Source organism: Patagioenas fasciata, chromosome 1, assembly GCF_037038585.1.
Source record: "Patagioenas fasciata isolate bPatFas1 chromosome 1, bPatFas1.hap1, whole genome shotgun sequence".
NCBI lineage: Eukaryota > Metazoa > Chordata > Aves > Columbiformes > Columbidae > Patagioenas > Patagioenas fasciata.
This window is the reverse complement of record NC_092520.1, coordinates 63,662,077-63,688,953: the sequence shown is the minus strand read 5'-3', so window position 1 is coordinate 63,688,953 and position 26,877 is coordinate 63,662,077. Positions and strand designations below refer to the sequence as shown.

The 26,877-nt window shown below is 48.5% G+C and overlaps 1 protein-coding gene across 4 annotated transcripts in view; it reads right to left on the bottom strand.

Moving 5' to 3' along the window:
- Positions 1-325: 325 nt before the first annotated feature.
- Positions 326-26,877, bottom strand: part of SOX1 (SRY-box transcription factor 1) — an 88,329-nt gene continuing 61,777 nt past the window's right edge. For 2 of the 4 annotated variants that reach the window (XR_011738758.1, XR_011738757.1), the window contains exon 2: positions 326-4,515. Coding sequence is in view for 2 of the 4 variants with exons in the window: in XM_071807381.1 (XP_071663482.1) it covers positions 23,417-24,520 (1,104 nt within the window). In the remaining 2 variants the exon portion in view is untranslated. Of the gene's footprint in view, positions 4,516-22,302; positions 26,609-26,877 lie in introns of those variants that run through there. The other 2 variants (XM_071807381.1, XM_065843099.2) reach the window with 2 other exon arrangements.

Genomic DNA, 26,877 nt, shown 5'->3' with positions numbered 1-26,877 from the left:
GCACTTACTGCTGAAAAGAAACGTGGCTTCACTCACCCACTATTTAGAAAGATCTAACACTAATACAATAATCTAGATGGGATGCTTAATTATGATGGGTTTCTTTGCCCTCATATTGTCTTCCCGGACATGGTCTCATGAGCCAAGGCTGTTCTGCCATTTCAGTTCACGTAATGGCACGAGGTAGTTTCAACATGTGGAAATATCATTCTGCCACTGTCTGATCAGTGCTAAAATTTTACTGATTAGGGATCATTTAACCAGACCACATTGATTCTGGATATTCAAATCAATAATATTTAGAAAAACTGTAAACTCTGAAAACTAAGGTTCTTCACGACAAGATTTTATTATAATTCATTCTGTTAAGTGCATACAGGATGAAGAAGATGGGTAGATTCAAGTTGGCTTTGTTAACTATTAAGGCTTACTGACACATAAGGCTTTTGCTTTATATTTGTAGCATTCTGACTCTTTCTTCCACTTTGATTTCCCTTTGATACCTCTTTTGTTGGAGATGTTTAAAAGCAATTCTACCAGTTTGTAAGTAAAGCAGTTTCTAACAGTAAGCAACAAAGTTCTGCTTGCTTTGCTTTGCAGCTCTCAGAGTTAAGGCTAAGTTTAATTGGAACTAATCTAAGCCATCACAAAAAAAAAATAAAAAAAGAAAAAAAAGAAAAAGACTTTTTTTTTTTTCTGTACACATTGCCAAACAAAGCAGAGAGAGATTTGAGTTTTTCATTGTGGTTGTTTATGACCCTCTTTGGTAAGACTTGCTGAATTTCTAATTATGTGCTTAACAACTGGAACAGGCTCAATATATTAGCGCATTAAAAGTCTCCCTTGATCGCTTTCTTCTGAGTTACATAGCAGCCTCGATCAGCGAAGGTGTGGGATTGCTTTCCTGACATTTATTGAATTACCATTATTTAAATTATTTTACTTGTTTCAATGAATTTGTCATACATTGTATTTTACAATAGATTTTCTTTTCGCTTGTTATTTACATAAAAATTGCAATCCAGAAACAAGGCAATGAACACATGCATGTAAAAGTAAAGTGCAATTCACCCAAAAATCAACCATGAGCAGAAATATACCGAAAAGTGCAGATTTTTATTTTGCTAGCAAATTGTATTAGTAAGAAATATTTCAAATGAAAAATATTTTTATTAAAAGTGACCCTGAGTATCTCTGCTTAAGCATTTCTAATTCATTCCAAATTCATCTAATTTCACAGGGAAAGAAAGACATAATAAAAAAAACCCCTTTCTCAGACTAGTGGTGTGAGGCATAGCGGTGTAAAAGGCCTCGATCCAAAGCACACTTGAAGTCATTACAGTGACGTCGCTTTGCCTCAGATCAGGGCTTGAGCAAAGGACATATTGAATTTTAAACAGACTTGAGACCAGAATCTAGTTCAATATACAGATATTGTGCCACTTGCACTGAAACATATTTATTTTAGCAGGATTGGAGAACAGTTTTACCATTCTGTATCTGTAAAACAACAAGTTGTTTTTCTGAAGAAATCTGAGCAACCAACAATTTAGTCCCAAGAACTATTTTCTTTCACATTTTCATTACAGCTATTGTTCTTCTAAAAAAAAAAACCAACACAACAACAACAACCACCACCACTACACCAAACAGGTTTTTTAACAGTATTTTTATAGTTTGGAAAAATCAAATAATTCTACTCTCAAAACTGAAACAGGAAAAATACAATGCTATATATGCAAATGGAACAGAAATATCTGAAGGTTTTCTTTTCCATGGTGTAGACATTTCCCAATAACCAACAGTTATTTAAATTTCATCATCTCACGTTTTTAAGGTTTCTTCAGAAGTTAAGTTGATAATTTAAGATTGCTGACTTAGATCACAATACAGTAATTAGACAAAATTAGAGTAAAAAATGAAAGAAAATGAATCAAGTAATACAATACATTGTGTAGTACTTTTTTTCATGGGCAGCTCCACTGATAATCTTACAGTGCATGAATTATCAGGGAAGAAAAATGCTTTGGTTATACAACTCCGTTACAAAACTATCTTTGAATTATGGTAGCAATGCATTAGGTACTAGCTTTCACTGAAACTGCTACGTATGTTTTTTACTTCCACTCTGCAGATGTATTTTTACATTCATTTTTATCATAGCAGTGAAAATAGAAAAGATCTCAAGGGCTGCACTGTGGCTCACAGTGCTCTAGTGTTTTGGAGGAGTGTAGTTTGTTACGTGTCACTTGCTTAAAACACATCTTACAGTAAAATAATGACTTGGAAGACCAGAACAAAACCTGGGTAAAAAGAGTTAACACAAACTTTTTAAAATAATTGTATTCCTTATCAGAGCATGAGGCGAAATGAAATATAGAAGGAGGAAAAGAAGAAACCGTATTTCAGCGGAAGGAGTGTTCTTGTCCCTTCCTGGAGTCACCACTTTCCTCTAATTTTTAATTTCCTAACTGGGGTTTTCCGATCATTTTTCATGAAGCTGAATTGCTCAGCTATCCCTTCCGCATAATTTTAAATGAAAACTGGAAGAATAAGAAAAACAAGACAAAACAAAACCTAAACCCTGTATGCTCCATTTGCTGAATATATGGTTTTCTTCCCCCTGCGTGTGCATGTGCCAGATGGCACTACACTGTGTTGGATGATAATAAACATGAAAAATACAGTCAATGCATGAGCAGAGATAACTGCAGCTGAATGTACCAGGGCTGGGGCTGGTAGAGGGAAGGGGCAGATGTTCCAGCTGTGAAAGAAAAGCAAAGTTCAGATCCTCAAGGGAGGAACTGCTCTTGCTTCCAATTAGCTCGTGTTGGCAGGGGGATGTAGAGCCACTGAGAAAGGAGGTTGTCCCTGGTTATTGCAGCAACTTGCCCAAGGGGCAAATTTGTGATCATTTCCCTCCTGTCAGAGCCCAGCCCATTAACCTGGGGTGAGGGACATTTGTTTGGGGCTGTGGAGGGACAACAGGCCTGAGCAGAGGGTGGCTAACCCACCTCTGGACTCTCACCCCTGCAGTGTGAGGCTGGCAGGTCGTTGAGAAGGGATGAGGTTCAGCTGGCATCATGGACTGGAAATATGGCTACTGGAGGAGGGGAACTTGCCTGGGTCAAGGGTGGTAGAATGGCCTTGTGGGCCCCCATCCTCCCTCCATGTTCCGGGCCCTGGTGAACATGGTCCATCCCAACAACAAGTGGGAGCTGCAGTGTCCACAGAGTGGATCCCCAGTTCCACAGAGCCCCATGGCAACACCTCCACATGAGACATATGGAGGAGCAGCTGCTCCTCTTCGAAAGCCGCTGCATCCTCCTCCTTCATAATGTCTTTCTGGAAGTACTGTAGCAGAGATCCAGATGGAGACACACCCACTTACAGCAACAAGGCATTTGGCCCCCAGCCATGTGCATTGCTGCTGTCTTCAGCACAGGCACTGGCTGCACAATTTTGCTTTTCCTCTGGCTTCCTGTATTCAAGTCTGCAAGTGTGGGGCCCAGAGGGTACCTGAAGCACGCACAAGACTTCCTAGGCCGCAGATTTTGGGAGATCTATTTGTCTAGCAGGTAGAGTTTTAAGGTGCTGAACTGATAGGGGAAAGAGTCTTGGGCACATCCATTAACAAATGCCTGATGGTGAAGGGTGCATACAGAGCACATCAACTCTGTTTAAACATTTGCACGAAACAGGCAACAGTCTGAGTTCCTGCTGTTACTCATTTGACCCAGAGGGCAATGTAGTAGGAAAATGGTTTTCTTTTAATCTAGTACTTGTCCTTGGAAAACTCTCTTTGCCAAGAAGAAGGACATTTCCAGACAGAAGTTGAAACAGCACCTATGCAGTAATTTACTTGCCCCATTCACTTCACTCTGTCTTTGCTTTTGTTTGTTACTCTCATCTTTTCATTCTTACCAACCCGCTGCATTTTGAAAGGGGCAAACAAATTTAGGAAGCTAACCAACTTGTAGTGGATAATTATTTACTTTTAAATAATTCCATCCTTTGCCTCCTTTGTAATTTATGTGACATTATTACAGAGTACATCACTGTAGCAAAAGGGAAAGAGTCAGTTGAAGGAGTAGGAAAGAAACACTGAATTATTCTTGGTCCTGCAAAGAATGTAATGCAGAGTTTCTTAGTTCATTTCTCTTAGTCCGATGAAACTTTCTTCTCTGTTCCTGCGTGAATGCTAAACATAGTCCAGACTCAGGGGTGACTACTAAAACGTAGGACCACTCCATCTCCAAGCTAGATAGCACCTAAGGCTTGCTGTGGCATTGTCCATCTCTGCAGGCTCACTGTAGTAATGCTGTTGTTCGAGAAGCAGCTTTGGCTTCACCAATACTTGTAAATAAGAGACGACAAGGAGGGAAAGAAAGGTGACCCCCAATGTTTTAAGATACCGGTGGCACAGACCTTTGCTCCTTGAGTGTAGGCTCCTGACATGAGGGTGGAAGAGAGGGGAGTTTCCTCTGCTCACCACATGGTGATGACAAATGTCACCTACAGACAAAAGAAAATGAAAAGGAACGAGAAGTGAAACATGGGCAATGATTTAGTTGCTTGAAAAAAGCACATTAATCATCCAACATCTCAGCAGCTCAGCTGAACTGCAGTGAAAGTCCTTTTTTCATGTTGTGGTGAACCTGGGGACCAGTGCTGGGAAGCGGAGCTGGAGCGGGGCTGGCAGCAATATTTAGGAGCAGCAACTGCTTGAGTGCATTAAGAAATCGAGTACTAAAAAAACCCACAACTTCCTCACGGACCCGTAAATACTCATTTTAGTTGCCGGTTTAATCACCCGCAAAGACACTGCCTGAATCTTTCAAGTCCCGTGTATCTGAAGTTTTGGGAGCGGTTGTGAATAAATACTTCACTCACTCCTCACAGCGGCGTTTCTTCGGCGTTAGCTCGTTAGAGTGCCTGAAAGAGACCCGACAGAAAATAAGTTAAATGCAACTAAAATCGTCATCCGCTTCGACTCTAAAAACAACGAGAAAGGCGAGGCGTTCACCAAAAAGTTGCAAAAGGCGTTTTAGCGTCAGCTGCACCGCAGTTATTAGGAGCGCGGGGAAAGGGACTGGGGGATGTGAGCGGGCAATGTGTCTGGGATCCCAGTCCGCAGTTGTTGAAGGGGGTTTTTTTTCCCTTTATTTCCCGGTTGAGTTTTTTTTTGTTTGGTTGGTCGGGTTTTTTTGCCTTTCATGTTTGTTTAGTTCGGGGTTTATTTTGGTTTGGGTTGGGTTGTGGATTTTTTTGTTGTTGTTTTTTGGTTTGGGGGGGGATTGTTTGTTTGTTTGTTTTTCGGGGGGGGGTGATGCTTTGGGTTTTTGGTGTTTTTTTTTTTTTTTTTTGGGGGGGGGGAGTTGGTGACTCCAAAAGATGTCACGGCAAAGTGAAATCATTGCAGAGGGCTGCTCATGCATTCAGCCTGTAGAGTTTTCAAAATGTGATGTTTTGCAATGATGACATTAGAGTAGCAACCAAGGGTCCAAGACAGCAACGCCTGCTGCAGCTGGGCTTCGCTTTGAAATGCCCAAGACAATGGGGGCCACTGTTCTCCATCGCTTCGCCTTTCCATTCCATTTACATAGTCTGTTCTGCCTGATTGACCAGCTTGGGCTGTCCAAGGGACCAGCATTGTTCACAGATCACTTCAAGATGGCACAGATGACAAGATTCAGGTGAGAGATGAAGTGGGATGATTCTCAAATGCCATAAGAAAAAGCTACCCTGGGAACTTTTAACGCAAGAGAAACAGTCGGAGAATTGAGGCAGTTAAATGTTTTTTCTTTTTTTTTTTCTTTTTTTTTCTTTCAAGAAACCGATCGTATTTTGAAATACGGTGCCTGGACACATAAACTAGTAATAAGAGGTTCGTGTGTTCGTTGCGGTATTTGGTTTGTGCTCGGATGTGTTGTGGGGTTTTTGTTGGTGGTGATTTTTTTGGTGGTTTTTTTCCACTCCAGACTTCACCTTCCCCGGGTACGATGAGAGCCGTGCCACTGGAAACCTTTGCAAATCACAGTTTCCTTAATAAAATCATAAGACTTCAATAAATTAAGCTCATCATAGAGGCGAGTTTTGAAATTCTTCGGTGCCTCCTCCGTAACTAAGTGTCAGGATTCATTAGTTAATGTTCATAAAGGTTTTTCGACGTGAAAAACCCTCCCAGAAATGCTAAGCGCGCAGAGAGCGGTTCACAGCCAACCCTCAAGGCGGGCGGGACCGCGGTGTTTTCCCGCTCGGGAGCCGGGCTGGGAGCGGCGGGGAGGGAGGGGAGGCTGGAGAACGCCTGGTTTTCCCCGGAGAAGTTGCAAACTCTCTGCTCTCCCAGATTCCCGACTGAAATGTCACGGTTTATCCTGGTTTTTTGTTTTTTGTTTTTTGTTTTTTTTCCCCAGCCAGGTAAGCACACACACGGCAGCGCCCCTAAAATGAATTTCATTTGACACCGATGTTTTGACTTCATCTCTAAAAGACAAAATCTTTGTCATACAAGTATGTTTTCCCTGGAGGGATTTCCAGCACAATTTGCTATAATTTCTTCACACCTAACGGAACTGATGGGATCTAAGCAGTAAAACATATTCCCACAGTAGCTTCGCTCTCTCGCACTCTCTGTTACCCTCCTGGGGTTCGGATCACTCTCTAGTATAAATATTGCCAATAATTGTGCTAATATGGTGATTCTCAGAAGGAAGCAGAACCCTCTCCTCTTCGTATAGCAGACCTAAAACACATGCGACTTCTACTTAATCTCTCGGTGTGTTCTCTCCTAGCTGCTCGTCTTGCCCGTGCAGAGACTAATACACTTAATTACACGATTTACAAGAGTTTCCAACAAGGTCCCGGGGGTTGCTAAAGATCGACCCCCGCACTGCGACCAGGACTGAAGGTGCATGCCTGTCTCTGCAACGCAGGCACCTCGAAGGGAATGCGCGTTGAGCAGGACTCGGCTCTTCAGAATTATCCCAAAGTTCAGGCCCTTCTCCACTGTTTCACACACACAACATCCCCCCTTACAATTTCTGCTCTCCGGTCCCAGGTCGGTTTGGTCCCCCGCGTCCCCGCCCCGAGAAGGGGGTTAAAAGCTGCCGATGAAACTTAAGTGGCTCTGGAGTTTGTTTAATTTCCCTCCAGTGTTTACTGATAATTCGAGAGACGCTTATCTCGGGGAATATAACGATTAATACAACCGCAGGTTTCCAGATAAGTGATTGTGATGGAGATTGTTGGCGAGAAAATAGACAATTATCCGCTGTTAGCTTTACATAAAGATCGCATTAACTTGAATTAGTTATCAGACAAAAGAACATCAGAAAGCTGCACCTTTCTGCCAAGGCAACCGCTTGCAGGCGGTGTGCTCCGCACAAGCAAACGCACCGCTGCCTCCCCAGCATCTCGTAAGCATGAAAGAGGCGGTGGGCTCGGGGGCTCCGGGGGGGACGGGGTCGGGGACGGGAGGGGGGGCTTTCACGGTAGCGACACGCCACGCTCATGCGAAGGCACGGCCGCTGCGAGGAGCGGGGAGGGCTGAGCCCCGGGGCCGGGGGATCGCTTTAATATCAGCTGCCCGGCCGGGACGCTTTCATTTCCATAGGGCGAAATTAACATGGACGTGGGGCAGGCGCTGGGGCGGGAGGCAGCGCTCCCGAGGAAGAAGCAGCGTGGCTGATCGCCAAGGAAACCTCGCTGAAAGGGAAAGGGAGAGCATGTGGCTATTAAAACCCCCGACACAATAATAACATTAAAATAAATAAATAAATAAACCCATAATGATAACTTGGAGGCAGCTCGCCATTTGCATATGAAACCACCGGCCAGAAGCGCGGCCAGTCCCCTTGCCGCATTATGTGCTCGGCGGTCCCAGGTCCACCCCCCAGACTGAAAAGCCTTTTGATTATTTCTCCGCTCCCTAGGAAGGGCTGATTCCTCCGTAATTGATAGCAGGGAAGGGCCGTAATTAATTTCGCAGTGAAGTGCAGCTTCTTCTCCCGGCTGGAGGGGAAGGGCTGGAAGAGAGGAAAGGAGGCGAGGGAGCGGAGGCGGGGGGAACTCCTTCCGAGAACCCCCAATTAAAGGAAATCACGCCTCACCCTCTCCAGCACCGAGACACCCCCCATCCCTCGGCTCCTCGCCACCCCCTCGCTCCCCGGGGAGACAGGAAGGGCAGGGACCGTGGGCTGCTTTCACGGAGTCAGAAAGCATTCACCAAGCGTTTGTGTTGCGGGAGGTTTCTGTGGGAATCGGGTGGCTGGAGTAATTGTGGGGGGGCGGGGAGGGGGAGCGGGTGCACTCTCGGCTGGTTTCTCTCTGGAATTAAACGCAGTCTTCAAAATAGGGTGTTTGTCAGAGAATTTCAGTCGGGAGGAAACCTGCCATTTCGGATCAGCGCGTTTTCTGTGCTGGTTTTCCAGACAGAGCCTTAAATACCGTGTTTATACGCAGCGGGGGGAGAGGTGAAGAAGGGCTTTTCTTGTATGATGGGGCAATAGGGGAAAAAAGTCGGCGAGGTACTTCGGGCGTCGGGTTGAAGCCTAACCTAAGCCCGAGGTAGAAATCAGTCGGGAGGAGGGCGCGGGGGCACCTCAGGTGAACACATGAGGCAGCCGCGAAGGGAGGGGATGGCGGGTGAACCGGCGCTACTCCCACCCGGGACACAGAGTCCCGGGAGCCGTCCCCAGCCGCGAGACGTGCCGCTGCTGCCGCTGGGTCCCCGCTGAATAGAGCGGATAATGATCCCCGGTTCCCAAGGCAGGCTTGCTGCTGCCTGGTGAGCCCTGGATTTGTGTGGTCCAAGCCTTTCCCAGCTTGTCCCATTCTGTCACCGGGATAAGGGGCTCCCTCGGCTCGTTTGCACCTGCGTCGCTTTTGGCTCCTTCAGGAATGCGCTGAAGCTTGTAATCAGCTTTGTGAAGCCATTGAGTGCACGGCTGAGTGAAACTTCCAAAGCTCGCAGAAAACTGGCCCGCTGAATAGGAGTCAGCATGGGGCTTCTCTCCAAGCCCCTGGCCTGCCAAATTCCAGCAGAGCCCCTCACAATCAGTCCACACAAGCTTTACTGCTCTCCCCGCACTGAGAGAAGCAAGAAAAGAAAAGCTAAAATACCAGTCACCGAGGTTAGTGGTTTGTTCCCAGATTAATGGCAAAGGCCTCTTTCCCTGATGCAGCTAACCAATTCAATCAAGAGTTGTGTGTGTACATATATATATGTGTGTGTATACATATAGATATACATACATATGAATATGCATGCATGCCTACATATTTAACGAGAAAAGGAAGAGGGAAAAGGTATTAATTTTTATTTTTATGTGACCGCAAAGGCTCTTGTGGCAGCAAACAGGTAGCGGGACTGTCTTGCTGTCCCACAAGGTCACGCTTATATCATCTCAATCTTTCCTGCGACGTTATGGTTTTAAGACTTTGGATGAAGGTGACCCTCAACTGCCGTCTGGTATACCACCTGGAAGTGATCGACTACCAAGCAAAACTCCAAGGGAGAGTAAGAGAAAAGCAACGGGCAGGTTAAAGTTAAAAACAAAAGTCAACAACTACACCACCACTACTAATAAATTCAGTTTATGCTTAATATAACTCGGAGGGGCTAAGCGTGAGTTTTTTGCAGGGCGCTTCGTGCTGTATGATACTCGCAGGATGGATTTGTCATACCCGAGGGTCGCGGTCACTTCGCTCCCTCCAAGCTGGGGACCGCGCGGATGCTCCGCTGCATCCTGGATGGCTTCCACCCCGGGCAAAAACGTGCGGGGAAGGTCCCCACTCGAGGGAATCCCCTTATTTTGAGCATCCGTAACACTTGTGATATGTACCGATTCACCGTTACGTTAAGACTTTCACAGCATCTGGTTGCACTGGCAGGCGTGACGCTAAGCAACTCTGGAATACTTAGCACGACTTTGTCATACTTTTCATCCGGGTTCTGAAGGTCTGTATGTGGTTGAAGATTCACCTTTATTAGGGGAAACGATTACTCGAGTTATACAAACACTTTGCTTCCTAAAGCAGCGCTTTCACGGAAATAAACGCTGTAAAATACCCTTAATTCTGTTAAAATTGTGAGACAAGTGCACGGTGGCATCAAATCTGTAAGATTAACTGAGCAAGGCTTTATCTTCAGATATTGGGACTTTTTATTCCGTTTCTGTCCTTCTACGCGTACCTAAAGTAATGAAAACAACATTAATATGTTTTGCAAGTCCTTCTCCTGGGCTAGTGTAAGGGGGGAAATGGAAATTTCCAACATTTCCAGAGATTATGTCTCCTGAAGAGTTTTCCCGTGCCTTTTAATTATGTCATGGAAGTAAGGTTCTCTTCATGCCCACACTGAAAAGGGCTCGTCAGAATGGACAAAACCAACTCCATACAGTTGGTAGATGTTTCTTGTAAGCTCAGAACGATTTTGTCTCGCTCTGCTGTCATACTGATGGTGTCTTCTCAATTAATGCATCTTCAGGAATGTTCAAGAAGTCGATGACAGCAGTAGGTGTTTTCGCCATTGCTGTCCGACGAATCTGCACGGGTTCAGCGGTGACAGCTGATGGCACAGCAAACGATGGCGTAAGAGTTTATCAGCATCAGTGCATCGCACTCTGATCCCCAAGTCCTCCTAAAAGATAACGTTACACCCAGTGTAAAGAATTACGGAGTAAAAGCGTAGATCAAAACGTCTCATGTTGAAGTCTTGGCCCTTGAAACTGCGGCGGTGCAAGAACTTCTACGTGCGGCCACAAATGGTTTAAAGCCCCATCACTTTCTGCCTGTAAAGTTTATTTTCTTTTTGGAAGTTTGATGTGCTATTTTCGACCGTGTTGCTTCTTCCAACCATTCTCAGTGACAAGTCATGAGGATATGCAGTAATTCAGAAATTAGTGAAATTTTATTCTTGGTGGGGGCGTTGGATTAAGAGGCTGGGAGAGTGTGAAACAAGTCAACGTGTAATTGTATGATAAGGCTCTCACGAGGAATTTATTGGCCAAGTTGCTATTTCTATTCCTTCCTAATCTCGTTTAGCACATTCATTCTCTGCAATCTGTCTCCATAATCTTCTGTGACAGAATGGCAGCCAATAGAAGCATGCATGTTTGGAGAGAAGAGAAAATATGCAGAGGCGTGATAAACTGATGCTAATTATCCATATTTAGGACACCGAGTGCAGAAGATCAAGGTTTACAAATAACAAACCAGAGCCAATGATGATGGCTTCCTAGTGTGGAATATATTGGAGGGGACAAGATAAGGGTTTCACATGCAGAAGAGATTTATTGGTCAAAGGGTTCACCTTCCACTTTTCCACTTTTATATAGCAGTAAATTATTTAGGCTAAATTCACCAGAACATTACTCTTTTATTTGGCAATGTGCCATGACTTGCTCTTTCTTTGTGTCCTTTCAATGCAAATCCTTGTAGTGTAACATCAGTTGATAAGAAACAAATAATTGAAGTAATAGGTAATTCCCTTTAAATTGTGCATATAGGACAGTAAGGTAATCATCTAGTGCAGAATGAGACCGGAGTATAGAGCAGATAGCTGAAAGTGAAACAATATCCATCTCGGCTATTAAATTACATTTGTAGGAGAGAAAAATAACCTGCAGAAGACTTCTAGGCTGGACAAGAAACAACACTACTCTAGTCAGCTTTACACCATTTTCCTATAGGCTTCTCAAATTTCTTTCACTTTAAAAGATAGCTTTACACCATTTTGTCTTGCTTTTTCTTTTTGACTTTTTTTTTTCTTTTTTCCCGTAAAGCTAACGTTTAAATTAGGGATGCTGCATTATCCTTTTAACAAATGTTGGCTTTGAGAAATAATGAGGGAATTCAGTTTGGCAATATCTGTGTAGTATGGTTGAGGGTCAGTGGAGTGATCTGAGTAGTCTGCAGTAATTGTACTGTAAAGTTTCCAAAATGAGAACGATATTTGGTGAGTTTATGTTTGTTTAGAAATTCAGAAAGTATTCTGTATAGTGGCAAAATTCTTACTGCAATTTTCTATTAACATCTTCCTGTCAGGTGAAGATAACCCGTTCTTTGAGAAAGTCGCTAACTATTACATTGTATGTCAACACTCTGCTTCTCTGGCTGTATTTTCCTGTGTTGGTGGCACGAAGATACTCAGCAAAACACAGAACCCTGCTGAAGCTGAAAACATACGTCTCAGAGGCATGTATATTTCCATTTAGGAAAACTCTTCGAAATATCTGTCATTTGGTATGTGGAAAGATATTTACTCAGTGACTAGTCTTTTAAGACGAGAAAATTTCACGGACTTTTGTTTTACTGCAGAATGACTCTGGATTTATTTATCTCCTCCTCTGAGGTATACCTTTTAAATTGGTTCGTATTTTGTGTTTTGTGCATGGGGAAGAATACTGCAGTCTCAAGTTTAACATATTCGCAGGTTTCCTTAAAAAAACAAAAAATTCTAGAAGCAGTCGTGCTTTTTCAAATTCCCAGAATTAGCCGACTTCACCCAAAATGACCTCACAAAATACATCGTAGGAAACATAGGGTACGCAAGCAGACCCAATGCAACTTAGGTCATGAAAGTTGCCATTCGTTTGCGAGTGGACTGAAATAAATGGCAATAAAGACGAAGTCTATGGACCACGACAACCTCTGGGGCACAGTTGGATCCAGGGCTGCCAGGCGCAGTCGGTCCCTGCGCATGAGCCACCTCTGGGCTACCCGGTCAGGGAAACACGGGGGTGGATCCGGCCTTCACTAAAATCAAACAGGGGCCAGACCCGCCAGTCCTAAGACGGGAGGGGCAGCGTGCAGGCCCTGGCAGTCTGGTTGCCGCCGGTTCCCCGGCCTCGGTCCGGAACATGACTCTGTCATGTGTCCCTTCTCCAGGGACTAGAGGTTGTTACCTCCCCTGCGACGCGGTAGCCTGAGCCCGGAGCTGCTCCTCGAGGGCGTGGAGCTCCCCGCCCGCACGCACGGTGCCACCGTCCAGCCCCCCTCCATGTGAGATGAGGGAGACCTGAATCTGCTCTGCCAAAGACCCACGGCCATGGGGTAGCTGTCCCCGGGTGGCAGTGCCACGGCGGGGAGCGAAGGGGCCGTTCTCACCGATTTGTGTAAGAAGATATTTGGCGCTGGCAGGAAGGTGCGGAGGTGGGGAGGCACATAGGATAACCGGGTCCTGGGCTTCATTAAACCGCGTTTGAACACTAGTTAGGCTGATTTTCAAAGCAGCAGACGGTAATGCCTGACCCACTTTTAGTCAGCAGCCCCTTTGGCAGGAGGCGCGGCTGACCCTGAGCCGCCTCCCCAGTTGCCTTTTCCCCTCCTTTTCATGCAAAAGAGGTTTTATTCCTGTCCGTAGGAAAAAGGCAGTTTTCCGCAGCAAATCCGACCAGTTTTTTAAAGTAACGTTTCACAGTTTCGTTTGTCATCCGCAGAGAGACAACTAGAAATCCCTCTAATCCGGGTGTTCTTGCTAACCGCGGTGTGTTCATTGACAGAGGGAACGCCGAAGTTTCCCCTTCAACAGTTTTGCGGCTGTGCTTACCGTATGATGTCTGACAAGGGAAAGGATTCCATTCCAGGTGTTGTCCAGTTGTTTTACAGAACAGGAACGTAGCTTCTGTAATAGTTTTTTTGCCCTTTCTTCAATTTTTTTATCTTTATGTCTCATACCACGAAAGCCAAACCTGATCCCCCGTGAATTTTAGCTCCGAATTTCTACCTCCATATTTCCAGTCATCATTCAGTTTTCACGTCTGAAGAGAGTCCTGTACCTCGTATGCAATGGACATGTGATATTAAAACTAAAAGGTATGACAAGATGCTTGAGCTCTTCCTTATCTGAATCTGGTGCGCAACAATGTGTATATGGAGAGAGGTTTGCATTCTTCAGCAAAAAGCAGAAAATCATGATAGGACTTTCTCAAGTAAATGATGCCACGACATATATTTAGGGAGGAGTTGCCATCCACACTCTGACAGATTTTTATTAAAGATGAACGACTTTTTTTTTTTAATTATTATTTTTTTTAATTAGCTTTTGCTGGGAGTCACCAAGAATATTCTGAGGAGCAAGAGACTGTGCTTTGAACAAGGGACCCTGAGTTTATCCCTTCTCATGAAGATAAGTTTACCTTTCAACTGTAGTTTCTTCTTTCATCATTCGTCTAAGACTAGTCTAAGATAGATGATGAATACATCTGTCTAAATAGGAACCCGTCGTAACTGTGAATACATAAACGCGTGAATTAGGCATTATGAAACATTTAAAACGTGTCTGAGGCTCATGAACACATTTAATTTACCTACCTGGAACTATACACTGAATACTACAACTAAATAGCAAGCTCCTACCAAATTGTTCCGAATAGCTCATTTGATTTCCCAAGAGTGTCCTTTGAAATAACGCCATGTCATTGCTCTCCTTATCTTAAATAGCTGGATCTGTGACACGTGTATCATGATGAGATTGTCCCACTTATCCAGTGAAGTTTGGTTTGCGACGCCTATAAGGTGTTGCTGTATTCGGGAAAATAATGCATGGCTTTTCCCTACAGATGTCTAGTCACAAGAAAACTATTAGGAGACTATTTCACACTAAGCCGTGACTCAAAAGATGGTCTGCTAAGCGGAGCTTTGGGATGGAGGGTTAGCAGAAACTTCCTCAGCCTTGCTAGAAAGTTAGAAACTGAGAGGAACATGAACAGACGAAGTGCTTTTGAGGGCATGTTCTACTCTCGTTTCTTCGTTCGCTCGGCTGTTCCGCAAGACACGTGAGTAATGATGTGACACCAGACCATGGAAAGTTCCCGTTTGGAAAACGCACCGCACGCCTGAATCCCTTCCTCTTCGCCCTTACGGCTGTTCAAGGCACACCGCTGAGAGGTTTGTTAGACTAAATTGCACGTTTCCCTTCTTCGGCTCTTCGTGTAGTTTTGTGCGGTTGGTTTGGGGTTTTATTTTATTTTTTTTTCGGATGTTATTCTTCTTCAACTTATTTTCTGCAATCTGAGATTCACAGCTCTCCTCCAGACCTCTCCCTCCTGAAACGTGCAGGCTTCATTTCCCTTACAGCTGTGTATTTTAGAAGACGTTTCCCACCTAGTTTTCTTTTCTCTTTCACTGTCCTTCAAGGTAGGGAATAAACGAGTTCACAGTGACTTCGATTGTACAAGCGTCTTGTTTTTCGCATTATTTTCTGCGTTCTAACATCGAGGGAGGAAACATGCAGCTCTCACCTGCCGTGTGGCTGAAAAGCTATTTAGAGGAATGTAGGACTTATAATGCACGAAGTCACAGATAATGAAAATACCCCAAACAAACCCTAAAGGAAAGCAAAGCCCCTTTCTGCCTTCTGCTACGTACAGGTAAAATGAAAGGTAACTTGGAAAGCTAATCCGATCAATTGATCAAGTGATTACTCAAGATTTTTCCAAACTTTAAAGATATTAATGTGTGCGTAAGGCAGAAGGGGAGACCATGGTTGGGGTGTACGCAACTCCGAGGCACCGTGGATGGTTTCAGAGCCCCCAGCTTTCCTCACCGGGTCGAAATTGTGTTTTCGTGACGATACTTCGTTTTAAATTCCCGTGCCTGGAGTTTTATTTCTCTCCTCCCGCCTTGGTTTGCTTGTGATTGCAGGTCCAAACCTGCAAAGGCTGTTACTTCATTCTGCTAATCTGATTGCGATTAAACTATCCACTGTCCAACATTTTAGCAATAAAATCTTCCTAAACAATTTTTCTGCATTGGTAGGAAATGAAAGTCCATCCCCGTCCCCTTCGTCCTTCCGTAGATGAATTTTACTGCCCCAAATGTATGGTGCCTTTGTTCACTCCTAGTTCCTAGTTGCTATGGAGAGTTTTGCGCCTTGGTAAACTTTATCTCACCTCCTCCCGGTGAAAGCTATTATTTTCCTAAACGCACTTTGCAGACTCCTGTCCTCTCCTCCGTGTCGGCTGCACTTCCTCGACCCACACTGGTCTGCCCCGGGCTGAAGCCGCATTTTCCCAGTCCTCAAAGCTCAGTTCACCCACTAGCGCTTGCCCAATTGTTTGATCACCGCCAGATGCTCTCCTGCTTCTCCTCGGTTTCATTGTCCCCCTTTTTTTTTGTTTTTAAGGTTTATGAAGGATAGTCTCTCTATCTGAGAGCCGCAGTTAACCGTGGCACACGTCTTCTCCGAATCACAGAGAGGTGCCCAGGCTGAAAGCGTGGACAATGGGATTTTACCGAGCATGAAGCATATTACCCCCAAACCCGTCCTGACAGGCCATGCTAAACCACTTGAATGACTTTCTTGAAACAAGACCTTTCTGAAGGCTCCTCCCTTCAGGGAATTACACCGTCCAGGAAAGATAGGCATGAAACTGCACAGGGGCACCCCGAGGCTCTGTAAATAGGATGCAGGAGCTTCTTTGTCACAAGGCCCCACAGCTTCAACCCCAAAGCCAGGGACCAGCCCTCTTTCCCTGGGCAGCTGTTCCTTACTTGACACCAGATTTGGGCAGTTTAAAAGCCTGGGGGTTTCTCCGGTCCTTTCCCTTTGGTATCTCCAGACTTTTTTGAGGGCACATACAGAGGCGAAACTCAGTTCAAGCAACTCCTATTGTCTTCTGGCATATCCTACACGGGCATCGTCAGGGGTATCCCGATTTTATCATAGGCATAAGGGCTAGGAAGGACTTCCAGGTCTCCTGATAGCATTTCTTACCATCTTGGGGATACAGCAGAAGAGCGGGCCCCATACACTGTGCTGCTGTTACAGCAAAGCTCTTTGAGGGTCTCCGAAATTTAATTGGCTAAACTTGACTTTGGCAAAGCTTCCTCCAAGAGCAGAACGACTCGCTGCATGTCAAAGTGAACTCTCTGCTAAGGAAAGCCTCCTGTTGCATCTGTAGCTGCCCAGCCGGTGCCCGGGGCCTCGGTTCCTTTACCAGCCACCCTCCTTTTCGGGGCTGCCCCTGTCCCACGGCTCTTACTGACATTACTCAGCAGAGGCGTAGCGGGACCGGAGCCAGCAGGCAGGCAGGCAGGCAGGCCCTGACCGCCCCGTATGCATAACCTCTGCTTTCCCTCCCACCGCCCAGGCATGGGGTGGTGGACTCCCACCGCTCCCTCGAAAGCCCTCGCTGCAACCGGCCCACTTCACACCATTCCTCCCCTCCGTGTTCGGCCACGTTTTCTGTTTCGTTCCCTCTGCCTCTCTTTCGCTTTACCTCGCCGGAAGTGACTTTTCAGCCAAATTTTGCTACCCGTCTCCTCTCCCCCTCAGCTGTGTGACACCACTTGCTTCAGACCTCAGTTTCTCTTCCGAGAAGCAGCACCCACCCACACTCCTAACCTCAACACGAACCCACGGACACTCGCTTAATCTTGACCTATACCTCCCGGTCCCTGCCTGCCGGCCGCGGGCGCCCACTCTCCCCGGAGCTGCGTAGGTTTTCGTGGCGCTAGGGAGACGGAAATGGGTCACGCATGGCAGCAGGTGCCAGGGGCTCCGCTCGGCACTTTCCGGGGATGTGTCTCCGACTTAGGCCAGGGCTCCCTGCTTTAGCTCCCCGTTAGCTCAAAACACCGCGAGGTGAAGGGACTACTTGCTTCCTCCCTCCATAAAAAAGAAAAGTTGCTGTATGTCTCCTCCCCCCACCGTGTAGTGTCTGTGTGCGTGGGGTGTGAGCGGCAGTGCGGAGCGGCGGCGCCGATGCCCCGCGGGGCTCGGAGCGGCGGACGAGAAGCCCACCCGCCGCTGCCGACCCCGCTCGGCGGCCCATCGGGGGCGGCTCCTCTCCCACCCCCCGCCCCTGGTAGCCGTGCAGCAGATGGCCTACGGTCCGGGAGGGCGGCCTGCGCGCCGCCCGCCGCTAAACGCATGACTGGAGCCGGGCTTTGGTGTCGCCGGGAGCCCCACGGCCCAGGTCGGGTGGGTCCCGTGTGGAGTTTAAGAACGGCCTTTCCTGGCTGACAGCAGTGCGCTTGTTTTTCCCAGATATCTCGGCCCTGCTCCCCCGCCTCTCGCGGCCGCATTCACACCCCCCGCACCTCCCCGCCCCGCTTTCCTTTCCTCCCTGCTCCTCCGTGAGGGGCCAAAGGGCTGCGGGCGGGAGATGGGGCACAACCGCATCATCCTCCCCACCACCATCAGCCTCAGCCCCCTGCTCTCTCCTTGGGACCTCTTTTCCCATGCAGCGCCCCCCCGGCCCCGAAAAGCTGTGGCGTCTCCCTTCTCCCCCGAGCCGGGTCGGGGCCTCCCGCACCAGCCACCTGCTCCGCGGGGGGCTCTGGTTTCGCTGGCTTCCCTGCTGGCCGCTGGCTTGCAGCAGGAGCCGTCGGTGTTCCGCTGGGTGATTGTAAACGGGTTTGACTGGCCGTTCATCTCGGGGTCAGGACTCTCCTCGCTAATCCCTCGCTCTCCAAACACGGGTCCCCCTCCTCCTCCCCCTCACCCCGCTCACTCCCTCCCTCTCTCTCCCCGCTTCTCCGCTTTCATCCCCCTCTTCCTCTTGCATCATTCATCTGGAGCCCCTCCGACGGGACCAGGGGTATCTCGCTTCGTGGGACTGTAGTTCGCAGAGACCCACGGACAACCCGTGAACAACACCCCCGCAGGCCCACTGCTGCGCGGCCCCGGGGGTCTTGCTTAGCGAGGAGGGGCCTTCCCGCAAGATCAGCGTCCTGCACACTCACATGGACACACGAACACACAGACAGACACACACACTCTGTCTGACGCCGCCCGCCCCTACGAGGCTGCCCCTTCCCGGCGCTCCCCCATGTGTTGCTGAGCGTGGGAGGGAATGGGAGAGCTGGACCCTGCCCGAGAGAACGGGCAGAAAAGGGTCGCGGGGGGTCGGGTGAGTCCCCGAGAAAGTCCGGGGCATCGCAGGGTGCAGAAGAGAGTCTGCGCCCGGCCCGGGAGCGCATCCTCTCCAGCTAATGTGTCGAACCCACTGGCAGCTGCCAACTCGAGTGTTTTAACTGCGTTTTACTCTACAGAAATGCTCAGATTAGATGTTTGGTTTTGTTTTCGGCGGTGTGGGGTGGTATTCCGCGTGGTTTTAATTTTTATTTTTGTTTTTTCTTCCGTGGCTGTTTACGCATGGCTATAAAAAGCTGTAACAGCATCAGGCGTTCAGGTGCCTCTAGCCTGATGCTGCCTGCATGTGGTGCAGCTGGGAGGGAGGATCCTCCAAATCTCCCGCCCTGCCAAGGGTCATCTCGGGGGGTTTCTTGGCCCCCTATGGTCCCCCGAGCGCGTCGTGGACGCGTCCCCAAAGCCTCCTGAGCGAATTTCTATAGTCTTCCCTTTTTATCTTCATGGACAACTCCATGTGTGTCCCCATCTCCCCGGTTCCGTCGTCCCATCGACACCACCCTCCTGCGCCCCCGGGCTTCCTGCGATGTGACTCCGGTTGAGGGCGCGGGGGAGTGGAGATGGAGGGAAAGGCTTTTCCCCAGGGCCCAGCGCCACTCCTACGGGCTCAGCGAGCCACGCATGGAAAAAAAAAAAAAAAAAAAAAAGGAGGGAGGTGGGGACATAAAAAGAAAAAAAAAAGAGAAGGGAAAAAAATTAGGAATATTAGTTGGGAAAAGAGCTGTGGAGTTCAGGCCCGGTTTGCATTTTGGCTCGAAGTTTCGAGCAGATCAAACCTGTTACCACACTGTGCCTCCTGTCCTCCTGGCATGCCTACTGTCGCCCCCCTCTCGGGACAGAGGGACCCGCCGGCAGTGCGGTGACCGGGGTGCAGGGGGTTGGGGAGTACCATCCAGACCGCGGGGGCATGACCTCAAGACACCCACTACACGCAACCTGATTCTGCAGAGGAGGGCACCTCTGCCCCGCTCCCCTTCGCCTCATGCCCTGGATTTTCCTTCCTTTTACTGAACAGGAGTTAGTGCCTTTTTTTGTTGTTGTTGTAATTCTTCCAGATAGGTGATTTTAATAGCTCTGTCAATCATACTATAGGAGGAACATTTCATACAATTTTAGATGTAACGTACTTAAACCATAAATCGTTTAAACCTATTCTTAGTTTTGCATATTCAATTATTCTCTTGCATATAACCCGCACAGCAAAAAGCCCGAAGACCGTATTATTTTTTCTGTATCTAAGCCCAACTAGTCTGCCTAGCAAAGTTGTTTTAACTTTGTTTGTACAGCTAAACGTAAAGTTTAACCTAAGTTAAACTGAACCGCCAAACCAGTAAACCACGAACAGCATAAAATTCTGTCCTTATGGTGTTTGGGGTGTTGGGTTTTGGTAGCTTTTTTTTTTTTTTTGTCATTCACAGGAAGTATTGTATTTCTTTGAAAGGCGGGCTGAGAATATTCGAAGCTTATTTGAATATAGCCGAGATTGGGTCTGTTTAATCCCCTTGTGTTGAAAGTGCAGGTATTCCTATTATTCCAGGCACCACGCCATTGAGTCGCTAAATTGTGAGGGGAGGCGGGAAGACTCGTTAAAAGGAGCTCATTTAGAGCCGTGATATTTCACTATGAAGTCTTTCCGTAGTATTTCTGTTGTTTGGATGCGCGCAGATGTTTATTTGCTTTTCTTTCTTAACCGCTCCAATCAGTCGTGCTCAGCGATTCAAGATCGTCTCGTCGTGATTTTTCTCTTCCGCATTGTTAGAAAATGTGATTTTCAATAGCTATGACCCTTAAAGGAAAGGCACGTAACAAGGTTGCATCAGATGTATATGCGTCTGCAAGTGTACACGTACACATATACACACATATGCACTTCTTTTCGGTCATGATGCTATCTAGAGTGTGTGTAGATATGTATGAGTATGTATACACATGACAGATAAGGCATTTCAAGAAACGGTTCAACAGGTACTCAGCTTATCTTGCATATTTAACGCTACGCCTATTAATATTTTAAATTACATATAGGACCGTGCTTAGCTGGAGGTAACCAGCGCTACAAAAGTGTTCTCACAGGTTCTTGCTTTCTGTGTACGCGATTTGTATGCTGATTTCCAAAACGAGCCTGCTGACTTGCAGGATCTGCACACACCTCGTTTTAATAAAGACACAAATGGCAAAAAAAAAAAAAAAAAAAAAAAGAAGAAGGGGGAATTTTATTACCTGATTTGAAATCATCAGACAGCTTCCATTAAAATTTTACGTTCACTTTAAAGGATTAGTGATTTAAACAAAATTATCGAAAGGACTACGAAGAATTCTATATGGCAGTTAGTGTGTCAGCATCATAGGTAAAGTGCAGTCTCTAACATGCACAGAAACTGCTTCTCGTTGACCAGCTAACATTGCCCCACTCCTGGGTTGATGAAGTTCTCGTTCGCCAGCGCCGAAAAATAGTTCGAATACCCTACAGCCTACTGCGACAGACGTTACTGAGCTGGAAGTTTAAAGTTGTGGTTTTTTTTTTTTTCTCTTGTCAAGCAGTTATGACCAATTTCGAAATTTATTTGCTACAGTATGATATTTAAATGCAACGCTTAATGCTGTTATTACTATCAGACGAAGTTTACAGCAAACTTTTAATTCCAGCATATCGAAAGGTAGTGATCAAGAGCTAGGAGAATAAAAAAATAAATTACATTTCGAAGCGTTGGACGACATTCCTCAATGAACAGACACGCATCATTTTGCTCGACAGCTTTCGCCCCAGTCGCTGGAACTGACGCCCCAGTTTGCGCGGGGTGGGAGTGTGTGATCCAGCCGCTCCCCGCTCGCCCCCCGGGAGGATCGGCAGGGATGGGGCTGCTTCTCGGGCTTGGGGTTTAGAGGTCGCTTTTCTTTTCGGGCCTTTCAAACCGAAGCGCTTTCGCTTTTCATGGCGTTAATTAGAGTCAAAGCGGCGCGCTCGCCAGTGCCTTCGCGTCCCCCCGGGGAGGTCGGTTCCCCCCGGGCCGGCGGGAACTCCGGGCCGAGCGGGGTGCAGGGGCGGGCAGGGGCGGGTAGCGCGGCCGCAGCGCCCGACCTCCCCCCAGGGGGAAAGTTATGGCCCTGGGCAAGGTCCGGACCGTCACCCCGGCCATAAAATACACAGAATGACCGTTCACGGCTAGGAAGAGTAATTCAGTAAGTCGCCTTCCCTCGCAATACGGAACGAGTTATTAAGATAAATCTACCTTCATCCCTCCTGATTTACACGGATTAGGAGACATCGACATTTACTGCGGAATGGCACGTTATTCTGTTTGCCGCTCCCGTTTTAAACTCCATTCCGATATTCTAGGTTTACCTGCTATATTTCCAGGTATACCATGTTAAACACTACTGTGTTCTTCCGTTAATTTTTTTTTAATTAAAAAAAAAAACAGTTTACTTTTTCTGCTTTAAAATTTATTTAACTCAAAATTGAATGCATCCTTAGGTTTTCTTTTTAGCAGAAAGACTTTTTAGTAAACTATATACACAATCTGAATTCCCTCATAACGCCTAAATAAAAATTATTTCACAATGCATTTACAAGAAAAGGTACAAAAGAAAACAAAATTCAAGAGAAAAACAAACAAACAAAAATATTCCGATACGATAAAGTTTTACAAAACCCAGGAAAAAAAACCAAACCAAACCAACCAACCAAAACAAAACCCCAAGCCATTGAAACCTCCAAAAGAAAAAAAAAAGTTTTATAAATAAACTAAAAATAACAAAAAATACCCCCAAACAAAGAAAAAGCAAGAACATCTAAAAAAAAAACAAGAAAACTTTTAAGTGTTTTGGATTTGCCTTAGTACATGAGTAATAAATGAGAACTGTTTCCCCATCAACTTCGAGTTAATTGGGCAATAAAACGCCTTCTCAAGAAGCGATCCGTGACTGAAATCGTAGCGGTTCCGCGCGGTATAAAAGTTGGCATCGCCTACAACTTTGTGTGGTTATTATTGATATTTTCTGTCTTTTCGACGTCGTGTTTTTTTCTTTTATTTTTTCCCCTTTCTCTTTCTCTCTCCTCTTTTGCAAATAAACGCTCTATGTCTCTTGGGACAATGATAAATACTGTACAAAAAGTCTCGATAAAACACGGAAGTTCAATCTAAAACTAGTTTCATAAACTAGTCCTTCTAAAAAAAAAGGTAAGTAAAGCAATCGTTACCTTTTTTCTCTCTCGTTATTATTATTATTTATTATTATTATTACAAGAACATCAAAACATTTCTGTACAAAAAGGAAGAAAGAAAAAAAAAAGAGAGAGGCGGGGGAGGGCGGGATGGAAGGGGAGTAAAAGGCAAAAATAAGACAGGGGGACGCGGGAGCGGCGCGGGGCCGGGGCGCGGGCGGGCGGCCGGGGCTGAGCGTGCGGTGGCGGCGGCGGGCGCGCAGTCCTGCGGGGCTGCCCGGGGCCGTAGCCAGAGTCGGTGACGGAGCCTGTACCGGTGCCCGCGCCCGCCTCCGCCGCTCCCGGCGCCGGTGCTGGCGGCCGGCGGGGGCTCAGATATGCGTCAAGGGGACGGTGCCGTTCACCCCCGTGCTGGCGCTCTGGTAGTGCTGGGGCAGGGAGTGGAGCCGGCTCTGGGCGGCAGCGGCCGCCGGATCCCCGCCTTCCCCGGCCGGTAAGTACATGCTGATCATCTCCCGCAGGTCCCCGGGGCACGGGGCCCGTGAGTGCGAGGTGACGGGCGGGCTCACGCTGGGCTCCGACTTCACCAGCGAACCCAGGGCACCCAGCGCCCCCGAGGAGGCGGCCGCCGCCGCCGCCGCTGCCGCCGCCGCCGCCGCCGAGTTCTGGTGGGGCTGGGAGCCGTAGGGCAGGGCGCCGTAGCCCGAGGGCGAGGCGCTCATGTAGCCCTGTGAATTGGAGATGGGGCTGTACTGCAGGGCGCCCATGTCGTAGCGGTGCATGGGCTGCGGGTTGTGCGGGTGGTGCGGGTGGTGGGGGTGCGGGTGGTGCGGGTGCCCCCCGCTGCCCGGGTGCTGGCTGTAGGCGAGTTGCGCCTCCTGCATCATCGCCGCCGCCGCCGCCGCCACCGAGCCCGGGTAGGCGCCGTTGGCCCAGCCGTTCATGTGCGCGTAGCCGCCGCTGGCTGTGCCGCCGGGGCTCTCCAGCCGCTGCCCGACACCGCCGGGGCTGACGCCGACGCCCATGCCCACGCCGACGCCGGCCGGGCCTCCACCGGCCGAGCCGGCGCTCAGCAGCCCCCCGGCCAGCGAGTACTTGTCCTTCTTGAGCAGGGTCTTGGTCTTCCGCCGGGGCCGGTATTTATAATCCGGGTGCTCCTTCATGTGCAGCGCCCGCAGCCGCTTCGCCTCGTCGATGAACGGTCTCTTCTCGGCCTCCGACATGACTTTCCACTCGGCCCCCAGGCGCTTGCTGATCTCCGAGTTGTGCATTTTGGGGTTCTCCTGGGCCATCTTCCGCCGCTGGCCCCGCGACCACACCATGAAGGCGTTCATGGGTCTCTTGACCCGGTCCTGGTTCGCTTTGTTCCCCCCGCCGCCGCCGCCACCTCCCGCTCCGGTCTGCCCCGAGAGGTTCGTGGGGGCCTGGGCTCCGCCGGGGGAGTGCAAGTCCGTCTCCATCATCATGCTGTACATTCAAGTAGCTTTTTTATTTTCCACCGGCGCCAGGCGTGAAAAAAGAATCAAACATAGAGGAGCCCGGGAGGATGGGGAGCGAGCGAGGCAAAACCCGTTTGTATGAAGGTAGAGACCGCCGTGCAAAAAAAAAAAAAAAAAAAAAAAAGCAGGAGGAGAAGAAAACCGTGAGGAGAGTGATCGGCGACCGCGCCGGAGAAAAACTTTCTCCCTTTTGCAAATCACTTTCGGGGCTCGGCGGCGACGGGGATTCGAGCTGCTCAAACAGGTGCACGGCAAACTTGCTGCTTGACTTGGCGCGGAGGGAGGAGTGTGCGGAGCCGTCGGCGGTGTCCTCCGCTCTCCGGCGCTCCCCGGCAGAGGCGCGCACACCCCTCCGCTCCCGCTCTTATCCTTAACGGAGCTATTTTTTTTTTGTTCTTTGCTAACTTGGAGAGAGAGAGGGAGGGAGGGAGGGAGGGAGCGTGTGTGACTTGCATCCGCTGATCGCAGGTGAACGGAGCAGAAGAGAGAGGAGAACCCACCGCCACGCAAAAAGCAGGAAAAAAAAAAAAAGTATTTAAACGCTAACTAAAAAAAAAAAAAAGCGGGAGGAGGAGGATCGGGGGAGGGAGGGGGTGGGGGAAAGGAACCCAACCACAACAAGGGCCGGGCCCGGCAGCCGGGGCGCGGTGGCACGGTAATTTGCTGGCGGTGGTCTCCCTCCCGCGGCCCGGGCGGGACGGGACGGGGCCGGGGCCGGGGCCGGGTCGGGAGAGGAGGAGCCGCCGGGCGCGCGGTCGAGCGGCGGTTGCAGCCATGCGGGGCGCGCGCCGGGCCCGCCTTAAATCGCCTGGCGGCGGCCAATGGGGGCGCGCCGACGGGGTGGCGATTTGCATGGCGCGCGCTGAGCAGTGACGTCCGGCGGGGCGCGCCGAGCCCCGCGGCTGGGAGGGAGAAAGCGGGGGCGCGGGCGGTGGGGTCACGGCGAACCTCGCTCCACCTCGCCCCCAGCCCCGGCCCCGGATACCGAACACCCCCTCCCTCCCCGCTGGGCAATCGCTGGAGGGAGGCCTTGCATCGCGGGATGCCCCGTCCCCACCGGGCCCTCCCGAAACTTAGACGGCCGTAGAGCGGTGTTCGGGGGGGGGCTGGGGCACCCCAGGGTGTTCGCCCGGGCCGGGCAGCCCTCGTCGCTGCCGCACCTACGCCTTTTCCACGGGACTTCGCCCGTTTGGAGCTTTCGCTGGACGAGCGGAGGCAGACGGGTCCCCCCATCTTTAAAACTGCTCCCAGACCTAAACCCGGGCGCAAGGGGGTGTTGCATGCAGTCGTTGCACATGTAGTCTTAGGGTAGTTCAAAGCGTCTGAGACTAATAAAGGTACACAGAAACACGTTATACTTGTATAAAGTAGGCACAGGAGTATGGCTTTCCCCCCCTCTTCCCACTTACGACATGTCTGTCCTGTGAGATAGATTACAGTTATTTTGTAGAGCGGAGAATATGGTCCCTACTGAAATTCACACTGTAATCTTTAACTTCCCGTAAGGAACGGACGGTGTGCCTCACAAACGTCCAAACACAACAAACCACCACCCCCATCGTCTTCTGCCAGGTGGAGAAATCCCTGCTCCTCTCCCGGTTCGTGAGTGTTAATTTTCTCGACCCTAGTGGCCTTCCAAGGGGTAGAATCACGCCGTAGTTTCCCAGTTACTGATGTCACCACCAGAAGTTTTCTGCGGGAGGAGCACTTATCGTGCACAAAGCACCAGCCTCAGGAGCTGGGCTAGCATTAGACTTTTTTTTTTTTTTTCCCCCAAAGACTCGTCATGAAACAGTGATCTCATCACAATAATCTGGGTTTGCCGAAGAGAATAAAGTGCCTCTCATTTCTCACGGCTGAAGGCTCGGCCTGCTATCTGGGCCCTCTGAGCTCAGTCAGAGTGTTGCTGTCCGCTCGGGTGGTGGGGATGCTTTCGGGGGGACTCTGTTCCCTTCTAACCGGCCCTAGCGATGCAAAGGTAGGGGAGGGAGGAAGTGGAAACGGTGTGGTATAGGACCTGCACTGCTTCAGCTGATATATTCCCGAGCTGATGAGTTGCCACATCTGCAGGGACAAAACAAGCAAGACCAGTGTGATTGCTAAATGATGTATTAAAAATATAATTGATTGGGGTAGGAGAGGCGGGGGAGGGGAAGAGAAGATTACTGCAGAAAGACACGTTTCCACTTGCATGGAAAGCGAAGATATTAGGAGTAAAACCCACGAAATAAATGACACGGCTAGCACGTTATCCACCCAAAACCTCGGTGAAATTTGTTTGCCTGAAATTTGATATAAAGGTACTCGAAGGCCTCTTGACAAATAAATGGGAC